We start from the raw sequence: 16622 nt of genomic DNA on the forward strand, positions 1-16622 counted from the left end.
CTCTAGAAGTTGTCCACGATTGATGGCCTGTTTTATTGTTTCATTTGCTAACCCTTTCCCGTGTATATCTGTCTTGCGCACTGAATAGCACTTTACTTCCATTGACGACATTGCCAGCTGCTTACAGGTAATTACACTTCATGCTGCGAGGGTAAGTTTGGTTTTGATATCGGTTAAGTGTTTTCAGTGAAGTCGTTTGATAATTATTACAGCAGTTTTCACCTGCTGAACCTTTCAACTCAGCTCGTGCGGTATCTTCGTGGAAATCCATCAGATCTGCCATGAAATAAATATTGATCGAAGGATATCTGCCATAGTCTAAGCTAAGGAGCCTGTTTGGATTTTAGATGTATTCGATCAATGTTTTCTCGTGGACAGCTGAAGAGGAAGTCGGCTTACAAGTTACCTAAGCAGTCTAATATTGCAGATTAGCCGGACACCTCTGCCTGCACGCGCCTGTTAAGCAACCGGGACGTGGTCAGGATGGCAGAAGACAACTCACAAGGATCACGCGCCAGAAATGTAAGTCACATTATAACTCTCCGGGTGAACTTTTCAAAGAGCGTTACGTTTGAGTATTTAATGTCAAACGATGCTGTGTGTTTCCGTCTGCTCACCGATACGGGGGTGGTGCGCTCTAATAAATTGTCGACTTTCTCCATGATCACAAACATTGAGTTATTATACAAAAATAGGGATGTAATTACTTGGAAACACTAAATGATATACTATTCCATAACGATAAAGCGGGCTGTAGATGTAAACTAAACCCTATTATGTCATTAATACATAGAGATATTATTAAATACAAACAGCGCACAGGGCTCAAGTTATCAATACATTGAGCAGGACCTTAGGAACAGGGTTCAGTTTATAATGGATAAACAGAGCCTTACAAACAGGGTTCAAGTTATTAATACATGCAACAGAACCTCGCGAAAAGGGTTCAAGCTACTATACATAAAACAGAACCTTACGAACAGGGCTCAAGTTACTATACATACAACAGAACCTTACGAACAGGGCTCAAATTACTATACATACCACAGAATCTTACGAACAGGGCTCAAGTTACTATACATACCACAGAATCTTAAGAACAGCGTTCAAGTTACTATACATACAGCAGAACTTTACGAACAGGGTTCAAGTTACTATACATACAACAGAACCTTACGAACAGGGCTCAAGTTACTATACATACCACAGAATCTTACGAACAGGGCTCAAGTTACTATACATACCACAGAATCTTAAGAACAGCGTTCAAGTTACTATACATACAGCAGAACTTTACGAACAGGGCTTAAGTTACTATACACACAACAGAACCTTACGAACAGGGCTCAACTTACTATATGTAAAACAGAACCTTACGAACAGGGCTCAAGCTATTGTACATACAACAGAACCTTACGAACAGGGCTCAAGTTACTATACATGCAACAGAACCTTAAGAACAGAGCTCAAGTTACTATTTTCATTTGAACTCAGTGTCAGTGCATTTGGCTACATCACCAGTAATTTCCTGTTCATATGTGTGCTATATATGCACAATTGACTGACCGTAAAGTATAGAAAGGCGTATCCAAGCAAAGCGAAAAGCTGTTTAGTACTTAATTACTTCTGATATAGCAGGCTATGGAAACGCGGGCGGGGGTGGGGGGGGGGGGCATAGTTCTTTAATTCCTTTTTTTTGTCATTGAAAAAAGTTAATAAAATACTAAATGCTGTTGACGTGGTAGAAAAACCAGCGGGAAAAATAGAAATAGAAATCAATCACGCTGATAGGGTTGAAATTCATTTCAATAATAATAATAATAATAATAATAATAATATTTTAAAGACTTTGCGGTTTGATACAATGTAGTCAAACAGCGTCTTTCTGTTTGGACAGTTAAGGATTTTTAGCGCGAGGGCTATATATATGTATATAATATATAGCTTCCTGTGAAGCCTGTCAATGGTTGCATCCTGGAATCAACATAGAATCTCGTGACACCTAAACACCTAGAAAGAGAATGGCCTGCATTGCCACTTCAGTAAATGGGGATGTTTGTTTATTCTAGCTTTGTAGCCACGGAATAAATTGCAGAGGTATCTTAACATCGAGTCCGTCCGTCAGTCTCCTGCAAAACCTGTTTCCTGTATGCATGTCCTCCCTCTAGGACTGCTTCTCTTACATGCTAAATCACGCATGCTAGTTTAACTACTAATTTAATGCTGGCATTTTTTGCATGTATATTTCCGCATACATTTTAAACATACTGAAATGAAAACGATCCCCCTAAGCTAGAAGTAGTGGATAATTGCGCATCAAAAGTCTCACATAACCTTTCATAAATTGTTTATTTTGATTGTTAATGACAATGAAAGTGGCGTTAACTTCTTTGCTTAATAGCCTGATGTTCACACGCATGAGGGGACACATTTCAGCGTACTTGCTTGCGGTAGATTCTGGGTCCAATATGAGTGCGCCCTATTTGTATGTCATCACATCACCTGTATTAAATACATAAAAGACGATAAAAAATTCAAAATTTCCCTCAAACATTTACCGAAAAAGGTGCAGCAGGACTGCATCCTATCCATTTATGTTTCATTTCACAGCAGAGAAAATATTTTCTTTTGCATCGTATTGGCTAACATTTAATCTTACCGGTCATGAGTAAAACTTCACTGAAACATTTATTCAAAAAAGATTCAGCTTAGATTTGTAGTCCCCATTCGTGCAAGCTGCAGCATGCTTTAGGAAAGTAGTGATTTAATATACATAATTTAAAAAGCACAAGCATCTTACATGGCCAAATTTAAACTTTCTGCTGTTTAGGTGGATAATAGGATATACCGGCTTTACCTGAATATGTACATGTTTACTGACTGTTACTATCGCAATGTACACGATTGCTATTTCAAGTAAAATACCTTGATTCATCTCATAAATGTGAAATGCTTACTGTAAAAGGAGAACATTTATACAGTGTGTGTAAAACTTATACAGTAATCGGTGAACGTTTAGTTAAAATTCTAACAGTGCATAAAGTGGCCCTCTGTGACACACGGGCTCTCACTTAGCTTCAAGATTCAAAAGGTAGGGCTACATGCCTACACTTTTGGCTCTCAGCACAACCTCTGGGTAGCCTACATGACTGCGTGGACGATTTTTTAACATCAGCTCAAATCCACTTCAATAAATAGAAAACGCGTGTACAATCCGTTAAAGTCGTGGAATTTTTTCCCACAAGTACCAAGGGCGACCCGTTGATTCCCAGAGACTAACCTCGACGGGGGTATAGTTAGGAGTACAGGCTAGATGTAAGGAAAAACTATGGGAGGCATTCCTCATCGCAGATTACTGGAGAGATAGGAGGTAAAGTTTTATCAGAGGTATGAAGAAAATCTCTATCGACCAGTGTCTGTGTAAACAGATGTCTACAAACACTAGGAGCTCAAATCTTGGACGGAACTGGTATGAGCCGGTCAATAAGGCGACAGTGGAGAACAGAGGACGATGACACGTGTCTCGTATTACAAGCTGTGTATATTCGCCTTCTTAGACGATCATGTTAATCGATCTGACGGTGTGTTTGGGGTATGTGAGTGTTGCGGGGGTTGGGAGGGGGGAGGGGTGGAGGGTGTCTGGGGGTAGAAGAAGTAAGGGTGGTTTATTCTCCTAAAGTTTGTCAGGGTTTAGGTTTCTACCTTGGCTTACTGGGCTTTATTAACTCTTCAAAACCTTGAACTTAACTTCATAAGTATGCATGTTCACGGCCCAATAAGGTTCCACTTAACAAAGGTTGACATGCACCTTAGTTATTAACACAGCATCATGGGATGTGGCTGTAGTGAGAAGTATGTCGTAAATAATACGCTTATTTCACACCAGTCATACAAGTACTAGCGCAAGATTAAAAATTAGTGTCTGCATCGATCGGCAGTTCGACCTCTTTCGCTATCACCGGCATTGCCTGACAGCGTAGTGACTTGCCGCTGCCTGTTGGATTCAATAAAAGCACATCGTTCACCGTCCATAGCACTGCTTATTGCTGTTGTATAAATCGTATCCGAACGTACATGCATTTTCGAAACTTGCACACTAATAGGGACCATCAATGACTGGCTGAAAATACCCTGGCGGCAGTGTGCGTGTCGCAATGCCATTGGCTGTCGAAAGAGTAGGTTTCAGAAGACTTTTACATGTACAGCAAAGCAAAGGTGATTACGAAGCATATAGCGAGTATCAACCTTGCTGACAGGAAGATGAGGTACATGTAGAACGGATGTGAAGACTCGGACTATCTGTCTCGGTTCTTTCCCTGCTTTGGACGTGTCAAAGTTGGGGAATGGCCAAAAATGTGCCTACTTCTTAGTCTTGGATTGTCGGGAAAATGTGTGCAATTTTCAGCCAGAGAATCTGATACAGTCACCTCCCCCTACCTCCTCCCCATCCATGTCTAGGTGCGGTTAATTATTTCTGTACATACTAAAGGTAACACATCATAGCAATCTGTAGGCCGATACATACACCGCAGTCTAGGATTCTAGGATCTGGCGGCTACTTTGCAATCGTTCTCACATCTAACTAAATACATGGACGACTACATGGATGGATGAATATAGTGAAAGCGTCACTCCAAGGTTACGTCAGTCCAATACGATGACCAGAAAAAAAGAATCACTGCCGGAATTGACGTCGCGTGCTAGTTACCTTTTTTAATACCTTTTTATAGGCTGAACAGATATAAATGTCTCTCCACATAGGATATTGTTCACAGCAACTACAAACGCTGAATATAAGTTGACTGGTTGAGGGTCAATAAAATTTACTGATAACGGAAATAGCAAAGCAACGGTGAAAACTATGTTTCTGGCTTATACATATTTATACCCACACACTTACATACAACATTGTACCGGGTCAGGTTTGCGAGACAGTTGAGGAAGCTACAATAAGAAGTACACGTTAATTAAATCTTTTCGATGCAAGAGTAAAGTCTTGTACCTTATCAAATTTTTTTTCATATGTTGATAATAAACGATTACCATAAAGAAGGCTCAAAGTGTTACTTACCTTCCCCATTATCTTTAGACATCAAATATATACATTTGTCGGAGAAAGGTGCAGGTTGCTTGTGACAATGCGCCGAGACCTAAGATAAAGATATCAGATCGACCATTATCTTAACAATGCCTAGCGATTACAAAGTCATTCTTCAAACATTTCCGAGCTATTCACTTCTTTTAAGTGCGGCTCATGCTGGCTTCATCTCAGGCCATAGGCCTTACGTGAGAAGATCAGGAATAACCCATGGATCGACGTGGGTTTCTTCTCACTACAATGCTGGCTACCGTCGTACAAGTGAAATGTTCTGCTCTGTGTTAAATTCCAAATAAATAAATTAAAAACTATATCCCGGCGGTTCTGGCTGGAGGATCCTGCCTTCGCGGTTTGCAGGCTTTGGTCAGTAGATCAGGAACAGGTGGCGATAGATGAGTTGGGTGTTAATCCACAGCTTAGAAACAAGTGGCGGAGGATGAGTTAGGTATTACCATGATTTCTCCTAATATTTTGAGATTCTCCCTTACATAGGGACATTGCTATAAGAGAGCGAAAGTTTGTTGGTGAAAATAGGCTCATCACAGAAGATTCTCGAGATGAGATGAGTGACATTAACATATGTCACAGAAAGAATTGGACCCGATATTGAACCCTGCGGCGCACCTTGTAAAAATGATGTCAATGCCGAAGGAAAGTAAAGTAAAACAGGTTGTTGTGAGTCATTTAACTCGGCAGCAAATTACTAGACGCTATAAGAAAGCCTTGAAGGATTTTAGAAGGATAGCGTCATTCATGGTATTAGAAGCTTTCGATAAATCCACAAAGAAAGTATCACTAAATTGATTAGATTCGAGTGTAGAATGAAGTTGTAAATGGCCCAAGGAGAAGATTTTTCCTGAACTTATATTCATCAAGAGGTGTGATTCTATTTGCAGATAAGTTTTCCAGAATCTCGCTTACGCCGTCAGTAAACAGAGACTGGACGATAGTGTGGCAGGAGTGTTATAACCTAATTTATACACAGAAATACTTTTTGCTTGTTTTAGGGTCTGGAACTTTGCCCGTTAGATATGTGAACTTTAGGTACATGCTTTCATCAGGTCAACATCGGCCATACATATTCCCTCAACTCATGCGCACGATCGCTTCAGGCTGTGGATAGTTGATATGATAACATTAGTTGTCACAAAAGAAAACTGATAAGGAAAATGAGTTGGGGTTAGCCGGCAAAAGGTTGGCTATTAAAGATTACATTAAAATGTGGAATTTGAAATTCTATTTTACAAGGGTAGATAAGAACTAAAAATATTCATTGAACATGTTTACGATAGTTGTCTTAGGTGAAATGTCTGCGTTTTGAAAACAATATGCTTGTTGCTTGTCGCATGTTTACATCTGGTCTCGCTTCGGAAGACTTGTTGTGAGGTGAATAGCTGCACTCCAAAATTGTCACGCAGGTGGCTAGGCTTTTCGTAGCGTTCAGTCGTGTGTGGAGACGAGAGACTGTTGGTGACACGCCTGACAGAGGCTTCAGCATTCGGGTCATTATCTGTGGCTCGGTAATTTTGAGTCTTACCACGTTATGACGTCAGGTAAAAAACTGAACAGAGATGTATAGCTGAGCCCGAGTTACTTTGTCATGGACTGTCAATACCGAACACAAGCCACGTAGGGATATGTGCAGTGAAGTGAAGATCACTGTACATATAGTTAGGTAAGCCTGATCTCGAGGACCAGCTTACAGGTAGGCCCTCCCGAGTAAAGGACCAGCGAGCAGGTACTGACTTCAGGTGTGGGAGCAGTACAAAACTTGTATCACCGACAGATTACATAAAGCTGACCAGAAGACGGGATTCGGCTTATTGTGTACATGAGCCTCCGTCATGAGCCTCAAATCAACACAGAAACCTCGAAAGGTATTTTTTATGATTCATCTCTCAACACGGGTTAGAGTTGTAGATGACTGTAGGAGTAGTGGCTCTCCAAATAAAGGCGCTACAAAAAGATGTTTGCGGTCGGGTGGCATCTTCATTATTTTGCACAGGCCTCTAGGTACATGTACCGAAATATCATGTCTATTGTTCGATATTTTCCCTTGCAAATCATGTTTATTCTTGTAAAATGGTGTTTAGTGTCATGCAGCTGAGAAAGATAACATATATGTCCTTACGTTAACGACTATATTGCGCACCCTGCTGAAGTACATGTATATGACGGATACATTACTGGTACTTCATATACTGTCCTGACAGTAACGTATACTGGGTGGACTAATACACAAACTCCACGTTAGCCGCGGTTTTTAAAACAGATGTATGTCCATTTTGCTTCTGGGATCCGATCCCGAGGTACACGTGTGCGCGCGTGGAACATGTTGTTTTCTCATTGTTCGTGAACAGGGCTTTGATGCCAACAAACGCTCAACAGTGCACACAAAGAGAAGCGTAGTTTTAAATTTATTCGAGATCAATTGTCTCCTACCAGTAAGACGTGCAATATAAGCGTGGAAGTTATTTGTCAAAGGTCGGTGGTTTACCCCGGCTTCCCGCATCCATAATACATATTCGTATATAAGTGACAGATTGTTGTGCATAACGTACAAGAACAAATCCAATAAATAAAGTTAAAGTTTGTCTTTTAAAAGACTGTCTGCTGGCCCAAGGGGTGCTTGGCTGAAGATTGCTGTGACTTAGAGACACACATGACTTGGCCGACCAGTGACGTGTTTCATTAATTTTTGCCGTTATTCTGTAACTTACGTTAATTTGAAACAAGTCTATATAAAAGCTACTGTCAGTAACTTAGAGACACACATGACCTGGTCGACCAGCGACGTGTATCATTTCTTTGTGCTGTTATTCAGAGGCCTACGTTGAAAATGTCCATATAAAACTTACCTAGCAAATTAAAATTTGGTGAGATATTTGTTTTCTTTAAATGTTGTAAGATGTAATTTAACGCATGGCGTACTATAAGCGAAGCGTGCACAATCTCTTCGTCTTTCCACCCCAACGTGTGTTTACATAGAAAATATAGTTAGGCCTATAGCATGTTGTTTTCATACAATACACAACTGTTTTGTTATCTTAATTCATGGATATATCATTGGAATACCATCATTTGTTTTTTCATTCCAATCCATTCTACATGTATACATCTGTCTTAGATGTGCGTACTTAAAACAAAGTCTGGGTAATGTATCCCTGCCTGACTGACTGTAATGAAATAGACTTTCACCATTCGTTGATGAGGGTGGCACTCGTATGTTTCCTCTCGTGACTTGCTGTGGCGTTGTTTGTCTCAATCTAGAACAAAGATAAAACTCGATGAGACATTTGATGAGTGAAGTAAACACAAAGTGGATAGAAAACAGGTTCACAACTCGTTAACCTTCAGCGGGAATAAGAGATCGCGGGTTAAATCTGTTGTCAAGCAGTTGTACTTGAGAGACGTCACAAGATATAATTTATTAATTTTAGTATGCATGTATAAATGATTCGATTCTTTATTAGTGTTAAACGGCGTACTCACTAAAATTTCAGTGGCACAACGAAGGTTAGTATTATGAGTGAATATGACCAAAATAAAATATCTGCTTTACATTTTTTGGTATGACTCGACCCCGGTTTGATTCCAGGCTCCCTACGTGGATACGGACGGTCTAACGATTACCTGAAGTTATCTGAAACAAACTTCGTATAAGAGTGTGTTCACTCAGGGGATTATCTAAGCTTTTCAGCCCGAGATAGGCGTTAAATACAACACTTAATCAATGCAAGCTATTGTAAGACAAGCAACTTAGCCACACGGTTATAATCCGCTCCCTTCAGCGATTCCAAGTCAAGCAACTTTGACACACGGCCACGATCAGCCCCCCTGAAGTGATTCCAAGACAAGCAACTTCGATACACGGCCATGATCCGCCATCTGAAGTGATTCCAAGGCAAGCAGCTTGAATACACGGCCACGATCCGCCTCCTGATTCAATTCTAAGTCCAGCAACTTGGCCGCACGGCCATGATCCGCCTCCTGAAGTGATTCCAAGGCAAGCAACTTGGATACACGGCCACGATCCACCCCCTGAAGTGATTCCAAGGCAAGCTATTTGGCCGCACGGCCACGATCCGCCCCCTGAAGTGATTCCAAGTCAAGCAACTTGGATACACGGCCACGATCCACCCCCTGAAGTAATTCCAAGTCAAGCAACTTAGCCACACGGCCATGATCCGCCCCCTGAAGTGTTTTCAAGACAAGCATCTTGGCCTGACAGTCATGATCCACCCCTTCAAGCGATTCCAAGACAAGAACGGTCCCATGATCTATAGCGATTCCAAGACAAGCACGGTCATGATCCATAGCGATTCCAAGACAAGCACGGTCATGATCCATACCGATTCCAAGACAAGCACGGTCATGATCCATAGCCATTCCAAGTCAAGCATGGTCATGATCCATAGCGATTCCAAGACAAGCACAGTCATGATCCATAGCGATTCCAAGACAAGCATGGTCATCATCCATAGCGATTCTAAGACAAGCACGGTCATGATCCTTAGTGATTCCAAGACAAGCACGATCATGATCCATAGCGATTCCAAGACAGGCACGGTCGTGATCCATAGCGATTCCAAGACAAGCACGGTCATGATCCATAGCGATTCCAAGACAGGCCGCGCCATCATTATCGACCCACTTTGTGTATGAATAACGCGTTTGTTTTACGTTCCTCTATAGAAGAATAAGACTGTTGGTCTTTGGGACGCATTATTAAGCTCATTGATACATGTATGATCATGCTTGCCTTTTAGTTTTGTAAACAATTTACTGTTTACCACAAAGACAATAGTGCAATTCATTTTAGATTGGCTGGAATATGGTATCCCAGTTGAGTAGTACAGAAATGGCCATTTCTGCCCTATACTGTGATTTAAAACGTATGAAGATCACCTGGCTTTCACCATTATGTCATATATAGAGAGTTGGCTGCGCCAGAGTAAATTTGAACATCATATGTGGTAAAGTTTGTCAGTTACTGTCCGAAGACCGGCAGTTTATTCAGGTCATTCATGATTCCTTCATTGCCTGATATTTGCCCCCTCCACCCCCTCCCCCCTCGTCGCATACTTGACTTATTATCAAAAATCAATCACACTAGCTACCAAAATTGCCTTTAGTCAGTGTATACAAAGTGATACGTTGGAAGTCCATATGTAGCAAAAAATTGCAGTCCATATGCCCTGTTTCGACGGAAAGAATCAATTGCCTCGGGTGACGTCATAATTATTCAAAAACCAGTAGAATGCTGCGTATTGGGCAGAGTTCAACATGTTTTGAAGGAGGGTAACACTAGTTACCTGAACTGCTGTTGACTTTACTGTAAACCCTGTTTCTGACACTGTCATGTTTGAAACTGTTTACACCTTTTAGTATAATATAAGCTTAATAAGTGAATTTCATTTTTTCTCTTATTGTATATGACTTCCCCACAGTATGGTTTTAGAAATGGACATTTGTAAATTAAAGTGATCTTCGCAGAGACAGCAGTGTAAGCTTTGTTATCGTAAGGAGTTTGTTTTAACTGCTGGTTGGTGCAGCCAATGTAAAACAAATCACTCTCCACACCCATTGCATGCATGCAACTTGCTTTTGAATAATTATGACGTCACCCAAGGTAATGAGTTTCTTGGTGTCGAAACTAAGCTTATGGAGTTTAACATTAACATTTAACTGCAATTCCTTTGTAATAACATGGATGTCCAACGTATCAGTGTGTAGAGTTTGGGTTGTTACGTGACATTAAATAAAGGCAATTTTGGTAGGGAGCGTGACTCATTTTACAGACAGCTGAATATAGGCGACTCTCTAAAAGAAACAGACTATAGTATTCTTTGGGAGTTATTTTTGGAAAACGTTTTCTTCCGTCTGAAACTGTCTCAACAATAATTTGGAACCCTCGTAAAATAGCGTATAATGCTACACGTCAAGTTTTGAATAATCAACGAAGGTTTAAGAAGGTCAGTTAATATCGTGATGAGACTTGTTCCACTTAAATCGTGCATATTTAAACTGTCCATTAGTTGTAAGACAATTACCGTTGGCTGTTCAAACGGGATTGAGACGAGTAAGACGCCAATAGGACATAAAAGGCAGCCCAAGCTCTGTAAATAATAAATAAGGCGTAGGAGAAGGGCCTAACTGTTGAATGCCCGTCTGGTAAATTATTCATCAGCCTTTGCAAAACTCTCCTTGCATTGTTTTACTATGCCCAGATCATTTCTCTCTTTGTCGTAATTTAATCCTATCTTGGTTTGTTGAATGTGTCAAGGAGCTATGATATAAAACTGATAGACACAAACTTGGAAAGGCCCCTCGTATATAATGGACATAAAATGACCAATGCGTGTGTCTTGATTATGTTTGGTACAACGCCTCATGGAATTCTCAAATCTTCAGTCACGTTAAAAGTCTTATAAAATCTTCCATGTAGATATAGGCCTACTACCAACAATATATGTGGTATAGTTTGTGCCTAACGCACATGTAGCTTCAATGTAGATATTGGCCTACTATCAACATTATACGAGGTATAGTTCGTGACAAACATTGCTTTCATGTAAAAATATGCCTACTAACAACATCATGCAAGGTATAGTTCGCGCCTAACGCAGTCTCTTGCAGATATTGGCCTACTACGAATATTGTTCAAGGTATAGTTAGTGCCTGACGTAGTTTCCATGTAAATATAGGTCTACCACCAGCATTATTCGAGGTATAGTTCATACCTAACGTAACGTCCATAGATATGGCGTACAGTAACTATGAGCATGATGCAAGGTAACGTACCTTCCATCTAGATATACAAGTGGTGTTTTACGCCGTACTCAAGAATATTTCACTTATGCGACGGCGGCCAGCATTATGGTGGGAATAAGCCGGGCTGAGCCTGGGGGAAACCCACGACCATCCGCAGATTGCTGGCAAACCGCGAGGTATAGTCAATACCTAACGTAGCTTAAATATATAGATATATAAGCATACTACCAACAATAACGTACACGTAGCTTCCATATAGACATATGCCTACTACCAACATGATTCAAGGTATAGTTCGTGTCTAGCGTAGCATATAAATATGGGCCTACCACCAACGTTATTCAAGGTATAGTTCGTAGCTTCCAAACATAGATAGTTCTACTACTAACATTATTCGAGGCATAGTTCGTGCCTAACGTAGCTTTCACATATAATAATACGTAGGCCTTCCACACCATGCGAGGTATGGTTCGTACTAAACGTACATGTAGCTTCCATATAGACATATGCCTACTACCAACATGATTCAATGTATAGTTTGTGTCTAGCGTAGCATATAAATATGGGCCTACCACCAACATTATTCAAAGTATAGTTCGTGCCTAGCGTAGCTTCCAAACATAGATAGTTCTATTACTAACATTATTCGAGGTATAGTTCGTGTATAACGTGGCTTCCAAACAGAGATAGGCATAGTATCAGCATTGTTCGAGGTATAGTCCGTGCCTAGCGTAGCTTCCAAACAGTGATAGGCCTAGTACCAATATTATGCGAGGTATGGTTCGTACCTAACGTTGCTTCCTTTTAGATGTGGGCCTGCAGTAACTATTAACATGATGCTAGGTATAGATCGTCCCTAACGTTGCTTCAGTAGGGAACGTGTTTGTGGTATCCATTTGTTTCGCTGTATATGGTTTCCTAATCCAGTAGCACAGTGAAGTATGATTTGGGCATCGGATTGTAAATAGGTTAGTATTACAGCATCTGCATTGTACGTTCGACTAGTATGCCGATCCCGCATGCAGGTTCCATATACCCCTCCTGTATGCCAGGCCCCGTATACCCGTTCTTTATGTCCGTTCCGTATGCCAGCCCTGTATACGCGCTCTTTATGTCCGTTCCGTAGGCAATGCCAGTATATACATTTCATATGCCAGTCCCGTATGTCTGTCCTGTATATCCGTTCCGTATGCCAGTCCGGCATGCATGTTTGCATGCTCATATGTAGGTCGGGTTGCAATGGATCAGATCTATTCCAAAATAGTTCACACCTAACGTAACTTCCAAATAGATATGGCGTACAGTAACTATGAGCATGATGCGAGGTACAGCTCGTGCTTATGTCCGTTCCGTATGCCAGCCCCCTATACCCGTTCTTTGTGTCCGCTCCGTAGGCAATGCCAGTATGCATATTTCATATGCCAGTCCCGTTCCGTATGCCAGTCCGGCATGCATGTTTAGCATGCTCGTATGTAGGTCGGGTTGCAATGGATCAGATCTTTCCAAATGAGACTTGCAGATTCCTTGTTCGGCGTCTAACATTTAGCCCAAGGCTTTCATGTAGGGTGTATCTGAACTGATAACACAGTGAAACGTCCCTGTGATGACCACTGTGTGTGCACAATCTGCTGTAAGAAGACATGTACGTGAGCAAATAATGTTGTAAGCGACGTTTAACCGTAAATGGACAATGCGACAAATAGACAAGTTAACCCCTGTTAACCTCATGAGATTTGTTTAATTTGATAGATCGAATAACACATTTGCGGAAGGTAATATTTTAATTAACCTATGGCATCGCAGGGACGATTGTTGTTTAAACAGCATCTCTTATTAAACTCACTCCTAGAATCTTCTAGAATACGAATTCGAATATAAAGCCAAATGACTTAAACAAAGGAACCACATGACTTAAACAACGGAACCACATGACTTTAACAACGGAACCAGAGCGTGCTAATCAACGGCACAGCCTGTAAAGTCGGACGACTTAACAGAGTGCTAACCAAGGTCTCCTCGCGCACAACCTGTGAATTCCGACCACTTAACAGCGTGCTAATCAACATCCGCACAACCTATAGATTCCAACCACTTTAATGATCATCATTGCCTGCTAATCAACATCCGCTAGCATGCAACCTGCGAATTCCAACCACTTTAACAGCATGCTAATCAACATCCGTTCGTGTACCAGCTGTGAATTCCGATTATCAACAACATTAAAGTATAACCCATTAAAACAAAAATTATTATAAAGCTGAAGACGATTACATAAAATCCGTCAAGCGCCTCAACACAATTATCAAACATGTGCACAGCACTGATAGAAAAGACGCAATTTAAACAGGGCGTTACATTAACCCCAGGGGGTTGTTCGTGTGTTGGGCGTAATTTTCTAATGACTATAATCAGCCAAGCATTCGGTCCAGCACCTCTGTACTGCCTTGTTATCATTGACAGAGATCCACTCATTGCATTTTGGCCGTGAGGATCTCTTCAAGATTCTCTCCGTACTCACCCAACGCATCACCAAGTCTGTTTGAGCAGGAATTCAGTTATCCTTGTTCTTGGTATATCTTGTGTCACACGTAGCATTTGTATCTGATACATTTAGCGAAGACAGTGTGTTTATTTAAAGTTCAAAGGTCAAGTGATGTATAGTGTTTCCCTGCCTACTACAGAATTTACAAATTTAAGTGGAGATTAACTATGCAAAGAATCTATGATTTATGGGTACAGTGTACTCAGTGCGATATGAAGGATGTAATCCAGTACGTGTAGAAGGACTATGTATAGTATACTCTAAATGTACTGGGTGTAATCCAGTATGTGTAGAAGGGCTATGTATAGTATACTGTAAATGTACTGGATTACTGTATGACAGTTAGTCAGTCTGACAATCATATTACCCAAGGCTTTTGTCAGGTAGACAATCAGTGTACCCGACAGTTTGTGAGTCAGGCAATCAGTTTACTCGACAGTAAGGCTAGTCAGTCAGACAATCAGTTCATCAGACAGTTTGTGAGTCAGATAATCAGTTTACCCGACAGTTTGTGAGTCAGACAATCAGTTTACCCGACGGTTCGCCCGTTAGACAATCGGTTTACCCGATAGTTCGTCAATCAGACAATCAGTTTACCTGACAGTTAGTGAGTCAGGCAATCAGTTTACCTGACAGATTGTGAGTCAGACAATCAGTTTACCTCACAGGTTGTGAGTCAGACAATCAGTTTTCCCGACAGTTCGTGAGTCAGACAATCGGTTGAGTAAGTCAGACAATCCGTATATCCAACCGTTAATCAGTTGACACTAAAAAGTTAAGCTGTTAATTTTAACAGAACGTCTATTGTCTGAGTAATCATGGAATGTATTCTGTTATTATAACACAATATTCTTTCAGACAACCAATGATGCAATCATGCATCACGTTAGCAGCATTTCATTCAGGAAATCAGTTTATCAGATAATCAGTTTCTTAATCAGCCGCCCCTGGTGTCGTGCTTGGGGCCTTCAGAATCTCTGGCGATCTGCATTGTGATCAACCACATAGACGGCGCTGTTATCCCTATGTACATGTCTATCACGTACATGGTATTTAACAACATAGATGGCGCTGGTTGCCCAGTGTAACCGTCTATCTTGTAGGTCATGTGTAACATCATAGATGGCGCCTCTTGTGGCATGAGATCTCTACATATTAACGGGAAAGACGTAATCGTCCGTTACTTTTGAATCATAATCTGATCGGTTAGGGTGTGTAACGCTCGTCATTTTCAAACTGTATCTAATATCGATTAACCTGGGGCTAGGGGCCGTAAAGGTAGCCATGCTAATTACATCAGCATGATGCCTTTATGAACAGTTGCAATTAAAGCGTGACTGAGATACTTGTTTAGCTGTTATTTGACATGAAACTCATTCACGGACTACGAATCTGAACTTTGATATGGAATTCATGCCTGGAATATTCATTGTCTGCCCGGCATCATTGAAAACTGATGACCGCTTCTCTCTTGTGTGTTACCGGCTTTATTTCTTATTTGTATAATTTCTTACATACCTTTGTCTTCGGGAGTTAGTGTTAAACGTTGTTGTGGTATTGCGATTATCGACTTGGAACGCCCTTTACGGACTACGAATGTTATAGGAATGTCGGACTTGACGCTTATATATATATATATATATACACAGACAACTTTACTGCATTTCCGCCTCTACTCCGTAGATATGTACATCCGGCTTGTATTAGTAATTTATTTTATATCTCTGCTGCCAGGGGAGTTATAAGCTGAAAGGATACTCCACCTCTAGACGAAGGACACTGTGCCTCTAGACGTAAGACACTGTATCTCTAGACGAAGGACACTGTACCTCTAGGCGTAAGAAGCTGTACCTATAGACGAAGGACAATGTGCCTCTAGACGTAAAACACTCTCCCTCTAGACGTAAGACATTGTGCCTCTGAACGAAGGACACTCTGTCCCTTGACCTAAGACACTGTGCCTCTAAACGAGGGACATTGTAGGCCTACCTCTTGACGTAAGACATTGTGCCTCTGAACGAAGGACACTGTGCCTCTAGACGTAAGGCACTGTACCCCTAAACGAAGGGCACTGTACATGTACCTCTAGACGAAGGTCACTGTACCTTTAAACGCACGGTGTTGTCAAAGATGTATGTTACTATGCTAAGAAAGGCCAAAGTTAACGTTTTGCGTTCATCTGAAAAATACTCAGCTTAACGTTGTGCG

The 16622-nt window shown here is 41.0% G+C and overlaps 1 protein-coding gene across 1 annotated transcript in view; it reads left to right on the forward strand.

The window, feature by feature from the left end:
* Positions 1–417: 417 nt before the first annotated feature.
* LOC135475473 (small conductance calcium-activated potassium channel protein 2-like) overlaps positions 418–16622 on the forward strand; it is a 33646-nt gene continuing 17441 nt past the window's right edge. Inside the window, exon 1 of the mRNA XM_064755383.1 lies at positions 418–522. Within this exon, the coding sequence (XP_064611453.1) occupies positions 484–522 (39 nt within the window). The 5' untranslated portion in view covers positions 418–483. The remainder of the gene's footprint in view (positions 523–16622) is intronic.

The sequence above is a fragment of the Liolophura sinensis genome, chromosome 9 (genome assembly GCF_032854445.1).
Source record: "Liolophura sinensis isolate JHLJ2023 chromosome 9, CUHK_Ljap_v2, whole genome shotgun sequence".
In the NCBI taxonomy this organism is placed as follows: Eukaryota; Metazoa; Mollusca; class Polyplacophora; order Chitonida; family Chitonidae; genus Liolophura; species Liolophura sinensis.